The sequence below is a fragment of the Agelaius tricolor genome, unplaced genomic scaffold (assembly GCF_023055355.1).
Source record: "Agelaius tricolor isolate 1412-34295 unplaced genomic scaffold, bAgeTri1.0.p SCAF_55, whole genome shotgun sequence".
NCBI classification, from domain to species: Eukaryota; Metazoa; Chordata; class Aves; order Passeriformes; family Icteridae; genus Agelaius; species Agelaius tricolor.
This window is the reverse complement of record NW_027269315.1, coordinates 1,656,166-1,673,687: the sequence shown is the minus strand read 5'-3', so window position 1 is coordinate 1,673,687 and position 17,522 is coordinate 1,656,166. Positions and strand designations below refer to the sequence as shown.

General features: G+C 64.8%; 2 protein-coding genes across 2 annotated transcripts in view; both read left to right on the top strand.

Moving 5' to 3' along the window:
• Positions 1-622: 622 nt before the first annotated feature.
• Positions 623-15,655, top strand: ADCY6 (adenylate cyclase 6). The gene is made up of 22 exons (XM_071456029.1): positions 623-809; positions 1,687-2,521; positions 4,288-4,437; positions 4,527-4,648; positions 5,347-5,458; positions 5,528-5,655; positions 6,641-6,799; positions 6,887-7,028; positions 7,110-7,238; positions 7,708-7,733; positions 7,835-7,982; positions 8,584-8,681; positions 8,758-8,845; positions 8,921-9,037; positions 9,108-9,266; positions 10,717-10,892; positions 10,974-11,003; positions 11,609-11,738; positions 12,588-12,851; positions 13,941-14,145; positions 14,623-14,747; positions 14,832-15,655. Exons 2-22 carry the CDS (start codon positions 1,688-1,690, stop codon positions 14,958-14,960), a joined length of 3,471 nt encoding a protein of 1,156 aa, XP_071312130.1. The 5' UTR covers positions 623-809; position 1,687; the 3' UTR covers positions 14,961-15,655.
• A 971-nt stretch (positions 15,656-16,626) lies between these two features.
• Positions 16,627-17,522, top strand: part of CCNT1 (cyclin T1) — a 13,768-nt gene continuing 12,872 nt past the window's right edge. Inside the window, exon 1 of the mRNA XM_071456054.1 lies at positions 16,627-16,845. Within this exon, the coding sequence (XP_071312155.1) occupies positions 16,673-16,845 (173 nt within the window). The 5' untranslated portion in view covers positions 16,627-16,672. The remainder of the gene's footprint in view (positions 16,846-17,522) is intronic.

Here is a 17,522-nt window from a genome sequence, read left to right as displayed (position 1 = left end):
CTGTACCTAAGGGGCTGCACAGGTGTGTGAGCACGGGGATTCGCGTGTTTGCACACACATATCGAGGTTTTTATGTGTGAGTGCATAACGGGGCTGCCTGAGTGTGCAAGGGCGTGTAAGTGTGCAAGGAGGGTGTGTATGTGCAATATCTGTGTGCAGCATGGAAACCGTGTGTGCAAGGGTTTGTGTGTGTGCGTGTGCAAGGGATGAGTGTGCGTGTAGGGGTGAGTGCAAGGCGTGTGTGCACGCCGCGGGTGTGCAAAGGGATTCGTGTGCGTGAGCGTGCAACGCGCGTGTGCCAGGGTGTGCAGTGCGTGCGTGTGCAAGGGGGGCACGGGGATGTGCCCGGGGGCACTGGGGTGGGTGTGCAAGTGCCACACTCGGGGGGGTTGTGCGGATCCCCGCCGCGGTGTCCGCGCTGTCCCCGCCATGTCGGTGCGTGTGTCCGTGTCCGTGTCCGTGTCCGTGTCCGTGCGCGTGTGCGCAGCCCCGGGGGTGCGAGTCCGCCCCCGCCGCTCCGGGCCGTACCGGGCCGTTCCCGCCGCCGCCGCTGCGCCTTTAAGGCCGCCCGGCCGGGAGCGCCCGGGAGCGGATCCGGGCGGGGGGGGGGGGAGGGGGGGCGGGCACCGGCCGGGGCGGGCCGGGGCTGCGCGGCCGCGACCGGGACCGGGGCCGCCACCGCCACCGGGGGCCCGGCCTGGGCGCGAGATGGGGCGGCGGGAACGCGGCGCGGCCGCCGTGTAGGAGCGGGCGGCGGCGGGGCCGTGGCGGGGCGCGGGGCCCCGCGGCCGGCGGCGCCGGAGGCGGAGGTGAGCGGGGCCGCCCGGGCGCACCGGGAGCGGCGGGAGGGGCTGGGGGGGGTGGATCGGGGCGGCGGCGGCGTCGGGGATCGGGACCGGGACCGCGATCGGGACCGGGACTGGAACTGGGATCGGGGCGGGGGGGCGACACCGGGCTGGGCCCCCGGGCGGCGGGAGCGGTGCGGCCCCCGGGGGGGGTCCGGTGCGGCGGGAGCTGCCGGTGCGGTGGGAGAGTCCGGTGCGGCGGCCGGAGGGCGCTGGTGGGTCCCGGTGTACGGGCCGGGCTCGGCGGGGCTCCCGTGCCCGGAGCGGGGAGGGACGGAGGGGAGGAGGGAGGCGGCCGCCACCACCGGGGCCGGCCCTTCCCGGTGGCCGTTCTCCACCGCCGCTGGCCCCGAGCAGGGACCGGCTGCCACGTCCCGGCTGGTTCCCGGTGCCCCGGGGCGGCCGTGCCCGGTAAAACCCGTTGGCCGCCGTTCAAGACAAACAGGGCCGGGACGCCCGGGTCGGTCCCAGCTTTGTCGCAGGTCGCTGCACCGGGAAGGGCGGGCTCGGGGCGGCCTCGGCAGGGCCACGCACCGGGCACCAGGACACACTGGGCACCGGGACAACGGGAACCCGACACCGGGAACCCGGCGCTGTGCACCAGGATTCTGGCACCGGGCACCCAGCACCGGGACTTTGGGGCACCGGGAACCCAGCACTGGCCGTGCCCACAGGGCCCATGGGGACAGAGGGAGAGCTGAGCTCTGCATCCCCAGGATGGTGGTGGGGACATCAGAACCCTCCACTCCTTGCACGGCCTCGCACCCCCGTGGACACCGGGGCTCTTGTTGGGGTGTCAGGGTGGGGGAACCAAGCCCTGACCCCTCCTCGGTGCCCACAGCATGTCGTGGTTCAGCGGCATCCTGGTGCCCAAGGTGGACGAGCGGAAGACGGCATGGGGGGAGCGCAACGGCAAGAAGGGCCCGCGGCCCCGAGCCGGCCTCTGTGGCCCCCGCTACATGAGCTGCCTGCAGGACCCTGAGATGGAGCGGGGCGCGGGACCCCCCCGGGGGCTGCGCTGCACTTGGCAGGAGGATCACTACGGCAAGAAGGGGCCCGCGGGCGATCTGGGACTCAAATCTGTGGACGCGGGCTTGGAGGACGGCGAGGCCAAGGGGCCGAAGGGAGCGGCGGGACATGGGGGGCGGCCGTCGGCCGGCGAGTGCTGGCGGCGCCTGCTCCAGGTTTTCCGCTCCAAACGCTTCCAGTCGGCCAAACTGGAGCGGCTCTACCAGCGCTACTTCTTCCAGATGAACCAGAGCAGCCTGACGGTGCTGATGGGAGTGCTGGTGCTGGTTTGTGGGGTGATGCTGCTCTTCCTCTGCCTGCCCGGTGCCCCCCACGTGCCGGCGGCCGCCGCGCTGGCCGGTGCCACGGCGCTGTTCCTGCTCCTCATGGTGCTGTGCAGTCGCAGCGCTTTCCCCCAGGACTACATGTGGGTGGTGAGCTACGTGGTGCTGGGGCTGCTGGCCGGGGTGCAGGCGCTGGGGACGGTGGCCGTGGCTCCCCGAAGCGCTGCCGAGGGGGTTTGGTGGAGCGTTTTCTTCATCTACATCACCTACACGCTGCTGCCCGTGCGGATGCGGGCGGCGGTGCTGGCCGGGGTCCTGCTCTCCGCCCTACACCTCGCCATCGCCTGGCACCGCAACGCCGCCGACCCCTTCCTCTGGAAGCAGGTAAGGGACACACCTGGGAGGGGCTGAGCCCCGCGGGGTCCCGCCCTGCTGCAGGTGGGACCTCCCATCCCCGAATCCCGCTCGGCAAATTTGGGATTTTTTTTTTTTTTTTTTGCACTTGGTGGAAAGTTCTAGATGCAGGAGGGGCCCCTTGGCTGCTCGGGGATGGGGGAGGTTCCGTGCTGGGGTCCCGTAGTGGGGTGGGATGGGCTCCTCACCCCGGCACAGACCCAGCATTGTGGGCTGCACAGGAGGAGGGGGCACCCACAAAGCCCCCGTTGTAGGGTTGGCGGAAACCCCCGAGGAGGGACGCGAGTCCAGGGCACCAGGGCAGGGGAGTGGCCGTCACCCAGGGGGGCTGGGACACTGCCAATGTCCCCAGTGTCCCCTGTCCTGCCTCTCTGGGTGCTCCCGGAGGGGCGCTGCTTGCACGGGGGGTGCAGAGGTGTCCCCCACCCCTGGGGCCGCGTGTTCCCGGCCCTGGCAGCTCCCCCTCCTTGAGCAGAGCCGCTCGTCACCGTCACCCTCGCCCTGCCTGGCCGGGGCCAGGGCCACGTGCTGTCCCCGCGGGGCACAGGGCGAGGAACACAATGACATCCGAGGCCAGCGGGGTCACGGGAAGGGCCGCCCCCCCTGGGGAGGGTTCACCCTTTCAGGGCAGGAGCGATGGGGCTCCGGGGGATGCGATGGGGCCGGGGAGGGGATGTGAGGCCTCTGCTCCCAGTGTCCCAGTGTGCTGGAGCGCTATAAATAGCCCTGGCCCCGGTCCCGGGGGATGGGGGACGGGGGAAACCGCAGCTCCCTCCGCAGCCATCTCCGCTTTCTGACTTCCTCTGCTTCCCGAGGGCGTCCCCATGACCCCCATGCTCCAGGACCCCATGCACCCCTGCCCCCTGTATCCTCAGATCCCCCCTGCTCTGGTTTTTACATCCCCATGTTCCCCCTGCCCTGGCTCTCCAGGTCCTCCACATTCACCCTGTGCATGTCCCCTGTGTCCCCAAGTCCCCTCTGCCACCCTAACCTGTGTCCTCAGGCCCCTGTGAGCCCCCTACCCTGTGTTCCCTTTGCCCCACCTACACTGTGTCCCCATGTCCCCTTTGCCCGCCATCCTGTGTCCCCAGGGCCCTGCATCCCCTATTCCCTGGTTTCTCACAGCCCCAAGTCCCCCATGTCCCTTGTCCTGTTTTCCCATGTCCTTTGGTGCCCCACATCTCCCTGACCCTGTCCCCTGAATCCCCCTGACCCTGTGTCCCACAACCCCCCTGTCCCCCTGCCTCGAGGCCCCATGTTCCCATACCCACACCCCCTTCTTAGCAGCACCCCCAATACCAAAGCCAAGGTTCTGTGCTGCACAGGAGGGTGGCAGAGCTGGCTGGGGGTCCTTGGGTGATCTCACTGAGCCCACCTCCCCCCTAGCTCAGTTCCAATGCCCTGATCTTCCTCTGCACCCATGTGTCCCTTTGCCCCCCATCCTGTGTCCCCAGGTCCCTGCATCCCCTAATTTCTCTAGCCCCAAGTGCCCCATGTCCCTGCAGCCCCCTTGCCTTGTTTTCCCATGTCCTCTGGTGCCCCACATCCCCCTGACCCTGTGTCCCAGAAACCCCCCTGTCCCCCTGCCTTGAGCCCCCATATTCCCATACCCACCCCCCCTCTTTGCAGCCCCCTCTCCTCCCCTTAGCAGCACCCCCATACCAAAGCCAAGGTTCTGTGTGGCAGAGCTGGCTGGGGGTCCTTGGGTGGTCTCACTGAGCCCACCTCCCCCCCAGCTCAGTGCCAATGCCCTGATCTTCCTCTGCACCAACGTGGTGGGGGTCTGCACCCACTACCCGGCCGAGGTGTCGCAGCGCCAGGCCTTCCAGGAGACCCGTGGCTACATCCAGGCGCGCCTGCACCTCCAGAGGGAGAACCGTCAGCAGGTGGGATGGGGGGTCCCGGGGGTCCCCGTGCTGAGCTGGGGGCCCAGCAGCACCCCCTGACCCTGCTGATGGCACGGCTGTGGCTGCAGGAGCGGCTGCTGCTGTCAGTGCTGCCACAGCACGTGGCCATGGAGATGAAGGAGGACATCAACACCAAGAAGGAGGACATGATGTTCCACAAGATCTACATCCAGAAGCACGACAACGTCAGGTACTGTGGGGACAGGGGTGTTGTGGGAGAGCTTTGGGGGAGGCATCACCAGGGTGCCATGGGGTGCTTGAGGGTGTCATAGGGTGCTTGGGGGTGCCATGGGGTGCTTGAGAGTGTTGTAAGGTGCTTGGGAATGCCATGGGGTGCTTGGGGGTGCTATGGGGTGCTTGAGGGTGTCATAGGGTGCTTGGGGATGCCATGGGGTGCTTGAGGGTGTTGTAGGGTGCTTGGGGATGCCATGGGGTGCTTGAGGGCGTCATAGGGTACTTGGGGGTGCCATGGGGTGCTTGAGGGTGTCATAGGGTGCTTGGGAATGCCATGGGGTGCTTGGGTGTGCTATGGGGTGCTTGAGGGTGTCATAGGGTGCTTGGGGATGCCATGGGGTGCTTGAGGGTGTCATAGGGTGCTTGGGGGTGCCATGGGGTGCTTGAGAGTGTTGTAAGGTGCTTGGGGATGCCATGGGGTGCTTGAGGGTGTTGTAGGGTACTTGGGGATGCCATGGGGTGCTTGGGGATGCCATGGGGTGCTTGAGGGTGTCATAGGGTGCTTGGGGGTGCCATGGGGTGCTTGAGGGTGTCATAGGGTGCTTGGGGGTGCCATAGAGGGTGCCATGGGGTGCTTGGGGGTGCCATGGGGTGCTTGAGGGTGTCTGGGGCAGCGTGTGGGCCCTCCTCAGCCTGTGCTCTTCCTCCTGGCAGCATCCTCTTTGCGGACATCGAGGGCTTCACCAGCCTGGCCTCGCAGTGCACGGCCCAGGAGCTGGTGATGACACTCAATGAGCTCTTTGCCCGCTTTGACAAGCTGGCTGCGGTGAGTGGAGGGGCTGGGGGACTTTGGGGGGGTGTCCTGGAGCCCTCCTAACCCGCTGGTGCCCCCCAGGAGAACCACTGCCTGCGCATCAAGATCCTGGGGGACTGCTACTACTGCGTGTCAGGGCTGCCAGAAGCGCGCGGGGACCACGCTCACTGCTGCGTGGAGATGGGCGTGGACATGATCGAGGCCATCTCGTGAGTGGGGCAGAACTGGGGCTGTGCCCGTCCCCAGTGCCACCACAGCTTGGGGGCTGCACCTGACCCTGCTGTGCCAGTCCCCAGTGCCACCACAGCTTGGGGGCTACACCTGACCCTGCTGTGCCCATCCCCAGTGCCACCATGGCTTGGGGGCTGCACCTGACCCTGCTGTGCCCATCTCCTGGGCTGGCACATCACTGGTGCCACCATAGCTTGGGGGGCTGCACCTGACCCTGCTGTGCCAGTCCCCAGTGCCGCCACGGCTCGGGGGGCTGCACCTGACCCTGCTGTGCCAGTCCTCAGTGCCACCACAGCTTGGGGGGCTGCACCTGACCCTGCTGTGCCCATCCCCTGAGCTGGTACATCACTGGTGCCACCACAGCTTGAGGGGCTGCATCTGACCCTGCTGTGCCCATCCCCTGGGCTGGCACATCTCCGGTGCCACCACAGTTTGGGGGGCTGCATCCAACCCTGGTGCTGGTGTGTCCCCAATGCCATCACAATGTGGGGGATGGCATCTCCTGGGCTGGCATGTCCCAAGTGCCACCACAACCCTGAGAAGCTGTGTCTGGTACTGGTGTGTCCCTGGTGCCACCACAGCTTGGGGGACAGGTCGCATTCCTGGTGCTGGCACATTCCCAGTACTCACCAGTCTGGGTCACAGTACCTAGGGGTGCCATAGGGTGCTTGGGGTGACATGGTACCATGAAGGGTGCCATAGGGTGCTTGGGGGTGTCAGGGAGGGTGCCATAGGGTGCTTGGGGGTTCCATAGGGTGCTTGGGGGTGCCATAGGGTGCTTGGGGATGCCATGGAGGGTGCCATAGAGGGTGCCATGGGATGCTTGGGGGTGCTTGAGGGTGCCATGAGGTGCTTGAGGGTGCCATGGAGGATGCCATGGAGGGTGCCATAGGGTTCTTGGGGGTGCCATGGAGGGTGCCATGGAGTGTCCAGGGGGTGACACAGTGCCGGTGCCATCCACAGGCTGGTGCGTGAGGTGACGGGGGTGAACGTGAACATGCGCGTGGGCATCCACAGCGGGCGCGTTCACTGCGGCGTGCTGGGGCTGCGCAAGTGGCAGTTCGATGTCTGGTCCAACGATGTCACCCTCGCCAACCACATGGAAGCGGGCGGCAAAGCCGGGTGAGCCGGGCAGGAGGGGCCGGGCTGGGCTCTGGGTAGGGGGTGCTGGGCAGGGAGGGCTCAGCACCATCATCCCCCCATCCCCAGGCGCATCCACATCACCTGGGCGACGCTGCAGTACCTGAACGGGGACTACGAGGTGGAGCCGGGCCACGGGGGCGAGCGCAACGCCTACCTCAAGGAGCACAACATCGAGACCTTCCTCATCGTCGGCTGCAGCCAGAAACGCGTGAGTTGGGGGTGGCCTGAGGGGGCAGCAGGGCCGTGGGAAAGCTGGGGTCACCCCCCTCATGGCCGTGTCACCCTGCAGAAGGAGGAGAAAGCCATCCTGGCCAAGCTGCAGCGCACTCGTGCCAACTCCACCGAGGGGTTGGTGCCACGCTGGGTGCCCGAGCGCTCCTTCTCCCGCACCAAGGACTCCAAGGCCTTCCGGCAGATGGTGAGCAGGCCTGGGCAGGGGATTGGGCACAGGGAACCCTCACCACAGTGCTATCAGCCCCTTGCTGCCCTTCCGTGGCTGCCAGTGGCTTCCCCAGCCCTGCCCGCAGCCCTCGTGGCTTCCTCCAGTGCCTGAGGGCTCAGGGAGTTCCTGGGTGGCCCCTGGTGCTCAGCAGACACTGGAGATCCTCCTTATCCTCCTTGTTCTCACCAGTCCTGGGCACCCTCAGGGGTCTCCCATCCTCACTGGTGTTAGACACCCCCCCTAGACCCCTCCCTCCTCCCTTTGCAGACCCCTGGGACCCTCTTGTCCTTGCCAAAAACCCTTGGGGACTTCTCCTGCCCTATTTACCCCTGGAACTCTGTCCCCCATCCTGGGTGACCCTGGGGTGGTGTCCCATGTCCTTGTCACTCATGAGGGTTGCCCCCATCCATGCCAGTGTCTCTGACACCTCCCTTGTGTCTCCCAGGGCATCGATGACTCCAGCAAGGATAAGTAAGTGTTCCCATGCTGGGCTGCTGGGGGGGTCATGACCAGCCCCTCCCTGGGGCAGAGCTGGGGGGCCTGGGAGGGTCCTGAGCCCCCCCATTCCCCAGCCGTGGTGCCCAGGAGGCCCTGAACCCTGAGGATGAGGTGGATGAGTTCCTGAGCCGGGCCATCGACGCCCGCAGCATCGACCAGCTCCGCAAGGACCACGTCAAGAAGTTCCTGCTCACCTTCCAGACCCCTGAGCTGGAGAAGAAGGTTGGGGGGCCCTCTGTTCCCTTTGTTCTGGACCCACTGTTCTGGCTGTCTCTTTAAGTCCCCTCTACCCTGGCCCCATCAGCATCTTTGTCCTCCCTTCTCTCCTGCATCCCTTGGGGTCTTCTCTGTGCTGCTTTCATGGTCCCCTCCACCTTCTCAACCTCATCCTCTGGGGTCCCCCCTGTCCCCTCCCATCCCCTGGGATCCCCTCCCTACATCCCATTCCCTGCATCCCTGGAGTCCCCCCCATGCCCCTCCATCCCATGCCCCAGGGTGTTCCTGTGCCCCTTTTCCCCACCCTCTGGGGTGCCCCCCTTCCCCTCCATCTCATTTCTTGCATCCCCTGGGGTTCCCCATTCCCTCTATCCCACCCTTTGGGGTTGCCCCTGTCCCCCTGTATCCCATCCTCTGGGATGTCCCCAGTCCCCCTTCATCTGCATGCTTTGGGGTCCTCCCATTTCCCTCTATCCTGTCCCCCAGGTTCCCCCCATTCACTGGTGTCCCCTCAGTCCCACCTCCATTCTTCCCCTGGGATCCCCCTGGGGTTCCTGGGGTCCCCCCTGTCTCCATCCAACCGTCCCACCTCCCCCTGTCTCCTCAGTACTCCAAGAAGGTCGATGACCGTTTTGGTGGCTACGTGGCCTGTACCCTCCTCGTCTTCTGCTTCATCTGCTGCCTCCAGATCCTGGTGTTCCCCCAGTAAGTGCTGCAGCCCCCCCAGATACCAGCTCTGATCCCCCCCCAACCCCATCACTCACCTCCCACCTCTCCCCAGCTCCTCGCTGATGCTCGGGGTCTACGTCAGCATCTTCATCCTCCTTGCTGCCATCCTCTTCATCTGTGCCATCTACTCCTGCGTCACTGTGAGTACCTGAGGGCTGGGTGAGGGTTTTTGGGGGGCTCAGCCACGCCTGACAGGCTCCTTGGTGCCCCCCCAGCTCTTCCCCACCGCCCTGCAGCAGCTCTCCCGTGGCATCGTCCAGTCCCGTGCCCGTAGCACCGGCATCGCCGTCTTCACCATCCTCCTCGTCTTCATCGCTGCCTTCGTCAACATGGTAGGGTCCCGGGGGTCTGGGGGGTTTTGGGGGGGCTGTGGGGCACCAGCTCACCCCTCTGCCCCCCCAGTTCTCCTGCAGCCGCGTGGCCCTGCGGGACTGTGCTGCCCGTGAGCTCAACGTCACCCCCGGCTCTGTGGGGCCCTGCCAGCTCCGTGCCCTCAACTTCTCCCTGGGCACCGCCGTGGGCTCCTGCCACGGGGACGGGCTGGCCTGTGACTTCCCTGAGGTGAGTGGCCATGGGCACGGCCTGGCACAGGGCACGGCTCCCACAGGGGTCCCTGCTGGTGCCAAGTCCCCCCTGGGTGCTGGCAGAGGGTCTCCATGGGTGCAGTGTCCCCAAGGATGCTGGCACAGGGTCTCCATGGGTGCAGTGTCCTCAAGGATGCTGGCACAGGGTCCCAGAGGGTTCAGTGTCCCCCAGAGTGCTGGCACTGGGTCCCCATGAGTGCAGTGTCCCCAGGAATGTTGGCACGGATCTCTGTAGGCTTTGTGCCCCCAAGGGTGCTGGCAGAGGGTCTCCATGGGTGCAGTGTCCCCAAACATGCTGGCACAGGGTCCCTGAGGACACAGGGATCCCTGCAGGCACTGTGTCCCCAAGGATGGTGGCACAGGGTCCCTGAGGACGCAGGGTGCTGGAATGGGGTCCCTGCAGGCACTGTGTCCCTAAGGATGCTGGCACTGAGTCCCCATGGGTGCAGTGTCCCCAAACATGCTGGCACTGGGTCCCCATGGGTGCAGGGTGCCAGCACAGGGTCCCCACACACACGGGGTGCTGGGACAGATTGCTCAGGTCCAAGGTCCTCAGTGGGTGCTGGCACTGAGCCCTTGAGGTTGCTGGGTGCTGGCACAGTGTCCCCAGGGGTGCAAGGTCCCTGTGGGCGTGGGGAGGTGCTGGGATTCCTGGGGTGCTGCAGGAGTTCCAGGGCTGCTGCAGGGTTCCCAAAGGTGCCATCCAGTGTTCCCAAGGTGCTTCAGGGGTTCCTGGGATGCTCTCTGGGGTCACTCGGGTGCTGCAGGGCTCCCAAAGGTGCCATCCAGTGTTCCCAAAGTGCTGTAGGGGTTCCTGGGATGCTGTCTGGGGTCCCTGGGGTGCTGCGGGGTTCCCAAAGGTGCCATCCAGTGTTCCCAAAGTGCTGTAGAGGTTCCTGGGATGCTGTCTGGGGTCCCTGGGGTGCTGCAGGGTTCCCAAAGGTGCCATCCAGTGTTCCCAAAGTGCTGTAGGGGTTCCTGGGATGCTGTCTGGGGTCCCTGGGGTGCTGCAGGAGTTCCTGGGGTCCCCAAGGTGCCATTCAGGGCTCCTGGGGTACCATCCATGGTTCCTGGGTGCCATCTGGGGTTCTTGGGGTGCTTCAGTAGTCCTGTGGTGTAGGCTGGTGTTTCCAGGGGTGCTGTGTGGGGTTCCCAGTGTGCTGCAGAGGTTACTGGGGTGCCATCAGGGATTTCCAGGAGTGCCTGCTGGTATTCTCAGGGGTGTCTGCCAGTATTCCCTGGGTGCTACAGGGGTTCCCAGGGTGCCATCCAGCATTCCGGGGGTGCTGCAGGGGTTCCTGGAATGCCAGTCCTGGTTCCTGTGGTGCCATCAGGGCGCTGCAAGGATCCCAGGGGTGCCATGTGGTGTTCCTGGGTACCACCTGGAGTTCCTGGGGTGCTGCTGCATCCCACCATGTGCCCCCCAGTACTTCAGCTACAGCGTGGTGCTCAGCCTGCTGGCCTGCTCCGTCTTCCTGCACATCAGCAGCATTGGGAAGCTGCTGCTCATGGTGGGCATCGAGGCCACGTTCCTGCTGCTGGTGGAGGGGCCTCACGCTGCTCTCTTTGACAATGCTGACCTGCTGGTCCTGGCCAACGCCCTGTGAGTGTCCCCAGTCCCCCAGGGGTCCCCACATTGGAGCTGTGTCCCCACCCCACTGACACCTGGCTCCTGTCCCCACAGGCCACCCTTCAACATGACCCAGGGAGAGTGGTGAGTGGGAAACTGGAGCCAGTGGGGCTGTGAGGGTGGGCAGAAGCAGGAGGGTCCCTTGGGGGTCTGGGTACAGCCTCGGGGTCTCTGGTGTGGGTTCAGCTTTGGGGTCTGGGTGCAAATCTGGGGCTCCTTTGGGTGGGTGAGTGGATCTTTGGGGTCTACCATGCAGATTTAGAGTGCCTGGGATGGGAAGGTGAATGTTTGGGGTCTTGGATGCAGCTGTGGGGTCCCTGAAGAGGGTGAACGCATCTTGGGGGTCTGGGTGGATCTTTGGGGTCTGAGTGTAGGTTTTGGGTCTCTTGGATGAGTGGGTGAATCTTTGGGGTTGGGTGCATGTTTGGAGCTCCCCTGGGTGGGTGAGTGGGAACTTTGGGCTCTGAGTGCAGATTTGGTGTCCCTGGATTGGGTGGGTGCATGTTTGGGGTTGGGTGCATGTTTGGATTTCCCTGGGTGGGTGAGTGGGAACTTTGGGCTCTGAGTGCAGATTTGGCATCCCTGGAGCGGGTGGGTGGATCTTTGGGATCTCTGGGTGCAGTTTGGGATCTCTGGGTGGGCAGGGACCGATCCCCCAGCCCACCTCAGGGGTCCTGGGGGTCCTGCAGCCCAGCAGAGGGGAAGGTGGCCCTGCGCTACGTGACCCCCGTGGTCCTGGCCGTGTTTGCCCTCGCCCTGTACCTGCACGCGCAGCAGGTCGAGTCCACCGCCCGCCTCGACTTCCTCTGGAAGCTCCAGGTAGGACCAAGGTGTGGGGGGCTGGGAATGACCCTTTTCCTGCATCCTGGGACTGACCCCCTCCCTGTACCCCAGAACTGGGGTAGTCATGGGACAGGGACCAATCCAGGGCCAGGACCAACCCTGTCCCCACACCCTGACACAAAGATGGCTGCAGGGCTGGGAGCAACCCCCTTTCCCTGCACCCCAGAACTGCAGTGACCATGGGGCTGGGACCAAACCAAGGACGGGGGTGACCATGGGGCTGGGAACAATCCTCACCCCACACCCCAGGACTGGGGTGACCATGGGGCTGGGAGCAACCCCAGGACTGGGGTGACCATGGGGCTGGGAGCAACCCCCTTTCCCTGCACCCCAGGACTGGGGTGACCATGGGGCCCTTTCCCTGCACCCCAGCACTGGGGTGACCATGGGACTGGGATCAACTCAGCACTGGGGTGACCATGGGGCTGGGAACAACCCTTTCCCTGCACCCCAGCACTGGAGTGACCATGGGGCTGGGATCAACCCCCTTTCCCTGCACCCCAGAACTGGGGTGACCATGGGGCTGGGATCAACCCCCTTTCCCTGCACCCCAGCACTGGGGTGACCATGGGGCTGGGAACAACCCTCACCCCACACCCCAGGACTGGGGTGATCACGGGGCTGGGATCAACCCCAGGACTGGGGTGACCATGGGGCTGGGACCAAACCAAGGACTGGGGTGACCGTGGGGCTGGGAACAACCCCCTTTCCCTGCACCCCAGCACTGGGGTGACCATGGGGCTGGAAGCAACCCCCTCTCCACACCCTGATGCCGGGTGGCTGTGGGGTTCCTGTGGCAGCTCCCACCTGGCTCTGTGCCCACAGGCAACGGGTGAGAAGGAGGAGATGGAGGAGCTCCAGGCCTACAACCGGCGGCTGCTGCACAACATCCTGCCCAAGGACGTGGCCGCGCACTTTCTGGCGCGGGAGCGGCGCAACGACGAGCTCTACTACCAGTCCTGCGAGTGCGTGGCTGTCATGTTCGCCTCCATCAGCAACTTCTCCGAGTTCTACGTGGAGCTGGAGGCCAACAACGAGGGTGTGGAGTGTCTGCGGCTGCTCAACGAGATCATCGCCGACTTCGATGAGGTGCTGGGGTGGGGAAGGGGCGAGGGGGTGCATGGGGGTGAAGTGTACAGGGATGGGGTGCAAAATGGGGTTCATGGGGTGCTGGAGAGGCTGTGGAGCAGTGGGGATGAGGTTGTGGGCCAGGGAATGTGGTCATGGAGTCATGGGAAGGCAGTGGAGCAGTGGGGATGAGGTACAGGATGTACTTCACCCTTGGAGAAGCCAAGGAGCAGCTTTCACCACAGGAATGGGTGCAGGGCATTGTGGAGCAGCGTGGGTGGAGTGCACAAGGATGAGGTGCAGGAAGATGGGGTGTGGGAGAGGCTGTGGAACACCAGGTTTGGGGACAGGCTGCAGGAGATGGTGGGCACAGGGTGCTGGAGAAGCTGTGGAGCACCATGGATGAGGTGCAAGATGGGAGGCACCAGGTAGGGAGAGGCTGCAGAGCACCACCATATTTGGGACAGGATGCAGGAGATGGTGTGCAGGGGGTGCTGGAGAGGTTGTGGAGCACCATGGATGAGGATGGGGTGCAGGGGTTGCAACAGCCACAGGTTGCAGGAGAGGCTGTGGAGCACCATGGATGAGGATGGGGTGCAGGGGTTGCAATAGCCATAGATTGCAGGAGAAGCTGTGGAGCACCATGGATGAGGATGGGGTGCAAGGAACATGGACATGGATTATGGAGCACCATGGATGAGGTGCAAGATAGGAGGCACCAGGTATGGAGAGGCTGCAGAGCCCCATATTTGGGACAGGATGCAGGAGATGGTGGGCACAGGGTGCTGGAGAGGTTGTGGAGCACCGTGGATGAGGATGGGGTGCACGGGATGTGGTCATGGGGTGCTGGAAAGGCTCTGGAGCAGTAGGGATGAGGTACAGGATGTACTTCACCCTTGGAGAAGCCAAGGAGCAGCTTTCATGGAGCCACAGGAATGGGTGCAGAGCTGGAGAGGCTGTGGAGCAGCATTGGTGGAGCCACAGTGCAGGTGTAGGAGCTACTGGAAACCCATGAAACAGCATTGAGGGAGCTACAGGAGGGGGGGCAGGATTTGGGGTACCCATCCCCCTGTCGAGGTGCTGTGGGGGTGACCCCAGCCCATCCCCCAGATCATCAGCGAGCAGAAGTACCGGCAGCTGGAGAAGATCAAGACCATTGGCAGCACCTACATGGCGGCCTCGGGGCTCAACGCGGCCACCTACGACCGCGAGGGCCGGAGCCACATTGCGGCGCTGGCCGACTACGCCATGCACCTCATGGAGCAGATGAAGTACATCAACGAGCACTCCTTCAACAACTTCCAGATGAAGATTGGTGAGCCCTTGCACGCCCCTTGCACGCCCCTCTGCACCTCCAGCCAGCCCACGCTGTTGTTTGTGGCTTTGTGGTGGCGGCTCTTGCACCCCTTTTTCCTCTCTCACCTCCCTCCCTTTCCCAATCACCTTTTCTTTTTCCCTTTCTTACCCCATTTTCCTCACACCCCTTTTCCTTTTATACCCCCTTTTCTCCCCTCCTGCCCTTTTTACCCTCTTGTACCCCCTTTTCTCCCCCTCACCCCCTTTTCCCCCCTCACCCTTCTTTTCCAATCTCTCCCTTCTTTTCTAATCTTACTTTCTCCCTTTCCCTTTTCCCTTCTCACCTCCCCTTTTCCCCCTCCACATTCCTCTTCTCCCTGTCACTCTCTCCTTTTCCAATCTCACCCCCCACCCCTTCTTTTCCCCCCTCACTCCTCTTTTTCCCTCTTCCCCAAGTGTTTGGGTCATCCCTGACTCTCAACCCTGTCCCCCCCAGGCCTGAACATGGGCCCAGTGGTCGCAGGAGTCATCGGGGCTCGCAAACCCCAATACGACATTTGGGGCAACACCGTCAACGTCTCGAGCCGCATGGACAGCACTGGGGTCCCCGACCGCATCCAGGTCAGTCAGGGGTGGGAGGGACACAGGACACCTGCCCAGAGACCCTCAGTGTCTCCTCCTTACCCCTGTGTCCCCCCCCTGCAGGTGACAACAGACCTGTACCAGGTGCTGGCGGCCAAGGGCTACGTGTTGGAGTGCCGGGGGCTGGTCAAGGTCAAGGGCAAGGGGGAGATGACCACCTACTTCCTCAATGCGGGCCCTGGGGGCAGTTAGGGGGGGTCCCCGTGGTGTCCCCCCATGCCGGGGACTCCCCCAGCCTGTGCCAAGCTCAGGCAAAAAAAAAAAAAAAAAAGGAAAAAATCCCCAAATATATTAAAAAAAAAAAAGGGAGAAATGGACACAAGGAGGTGGTTGGGGGGCGTGGGGAGGTAACCCTATGCCCCTCCTCCGTGGGTGTTTTAGGGGGTGTTTCCCAGCCCTGCACCGGGGTGTTTTTTGTGGGAGGGGGTCATGGTAACCCCCCATCCCTTTGCTGAACCCCCCATGTGCCAAAGAGGGGAGATGGGCCCCCCGCCCCCCAGAAAAGGGACTGCAGGGGGTTTTGGGGGTCCCCAGCCCCCTCCATGTGCCAAATTGAAGTGCCGCCTGCGGGGGTGGGGAGGCGCAGGCCCAGCATCTCCGCAGCCCCCTCACCCCCCGGGGGTCCCAGCTCCCTCCGGGGGGACTGTGGCGGGGAGGGGAGGGGGGAAAGACCCTCCCCCTTTTAAATGCAAAAAAACCCTAATGAAGTGACTTTTTTTTTTCTTTTATTTTTTTTTTTTTTGGAAGCAGTTTTGGGGAGGGGGGGGCTCAACCCGGGGGGAATGGGTGGGTGGGGGGGCACTGGTCCCCTCACCCCCAGCGCAGACCTGAGGTACTTTGTCCTTCGTGTGTACAGATAAATTATATATAAAACACTTTGGATACGAGCTGTGGCCTGGCCTGTGGGGCAGGGGGGCGTACGGGGCTACCGGTTGGGAGGGGGCTCGGGATCCCAGCGGGGGGAAAACACGGGGAGCCGGTGAGGAGGGGTCCCGGAGCGAGATACAGTCGGAGCGGGAGGTGTCCCGGTAAGGGAAACGGGGTGAAAAGTCGGTTGGAGCGGTACAGGCAACGTCTGGAGGCTGCGGGACCCCGGTAAAACCGGATCTTGGAGGGGTGGGGGGATCCCGCTGCTCCCGGGATAGGGGGAAACATAGCGGAGGGGTACTCTGAGCTCCCGGTGAGGCGGGGGTCTCGGGCTGGAGTGCCACACCGGTATCCCGGGGGTCCTCGGGTGTCAGTGCGTAGAAGGGGGAGCTGAGAAGCCGCCGGTGGGGCCACGGGGACCGCCCCGAGGTGCGGGAAGTGTTGCGGGACCCCCCGAAACCGGAGCCCCTCACGGCGTGAGGGGAAGCGCGGGCGCCCCGGTAAGAGAAAGGGGGTGAAAAGTCGGTTGTGGGGGCACAGGATACGTCTTGAGGCTGCGGGACCCCGGTAAAACCGGATCTTGGAGGGGTGGGGGGATCCTGCTGCTCCCGGAGTACGGGGGAAACATACCGGAGGGGTACACTGAGCTCCCGGTGAGGCGGGGGTCTCGGGCTGGAGTGCCACACCAGATCCCTCTGGTGTCAGTGCGTAGAAGGGGGAGCTGAGAAACCGGTGGTGGGGCCACGGTGGACCGTTCCGAGGTGCGGGAGTGTTGCAGGAACACCTCCCCCACCCCCCGAAACCGGAGCCCCTCACGGCGTGAGGGGAAGCGCGGGCGGCCCCTCAAAGTGCGGGGCGTGGCCTGTCTCTAAAGGGGCGTGGTCTCTCGTACTCCCCGCCCCTTGACGTCCCTCCCTGCTTTGGAACGCTCGCGCCACCAACGGCTCCCCCCCGCGGCCGCCCACCCGACGTTTGACGTCATCACGCCGCCGCGCTGCGTGCGCACGCCGCGTCCCCCGCGCGGGCGCAGAGCCGCCATGGAGGCCTCGGCGGGCGGCGGCGGCGCCGGGCCCGGGCGGCGCTGGTACTTCAGCCGCGAGCAGCTGGAGCGGAGCCCATCCCGCCGCGCCGGCTTGGACCCCGATAAGGAGCTCTCGTACCGGCAGCAGGCGGCTAACCTGCTGCAGGACATGGGGCAGCGCCTCAACGTGTATCCGGCCGCGCTAGGCCGCGCTAGGCCGCGGGTGGGAGCGGGGCGGGGCGGGGAGAGCCGGGACGGGGGAGAGCCGGGAGGGAGTGAGGAGAGAGCCGGGAGTCGGTACCGGGAGAGCGGGGAGGGCGTGCGGGGAGAGCTGAGTGTTGTGGGGATCGAGGAGAGCCCGGCCCCGGCTCGGTGCTGGGGTGTCAGGAAGGCCCCGGCGGCTCTCGGGGCGGGGAGAACCGGGACGAGGGGAGAACCGGGAGGGAGTGAGGGGAGAGCCGGGAGTCGGTACGGGGAGAGCCGGGAGAGTATGTGGGGAAAGCTGAGTGTTGTGGGGATCGAGGAGAACCCGGCCCCGGCTCGGTGCTGCGGTGTCGGAAAGGCCCGGGCGGCTCTCGGGGCGGGCAAAGCCGCTTTTCCCGGTTTTGGCTCGGGAGATCGCGTTTGGGGCGCAGGGAAAACTGTGCTGGCGTGTTGGAGAGGTTTGGGCAGGCTTGGAAGGGAGCGGCGGGCACGGCCCGGGTGTGCCGGGCCCGGTTTGGGATCGAGGAGATTTCGGGAGCGGGGAAGGGAGGACACGGCCAGGGCGGGAGCAGGGACAGCCGAGCCCCTTTGGAGGTCGCGGAAATCCCGTTTCAGGAGCAGGGAAAGCTGTGCTGGTGACTCGGGAAGGCCCGGCCTGGGAG

Bases quoted from the DNA above. Each gene is read 5' to 3' on its own strand.
- ADCY6 (XM_071456029.1), top strand. From the start codon at position 1,688: ATGTCGTGGTTCAGCGGCATCCTGGTGCCCAAGGTGGACGAGCGGAAG. The intron at 10,893-10,973 runs GTGAGTGTCCCC...CTGTCCCCACAG, and splicing joins CTGGTCCTGGCCAACGCCCT to GCCACCCTTCAACATGACCC. The intron at 11,004-11,608 runs GTGAGTGGGAAA...GGGGTCCTGCAG, and splicing joins AACATGACCCAGGGAGAGTG to CCCAGCAGAGGGGAAGGTGG.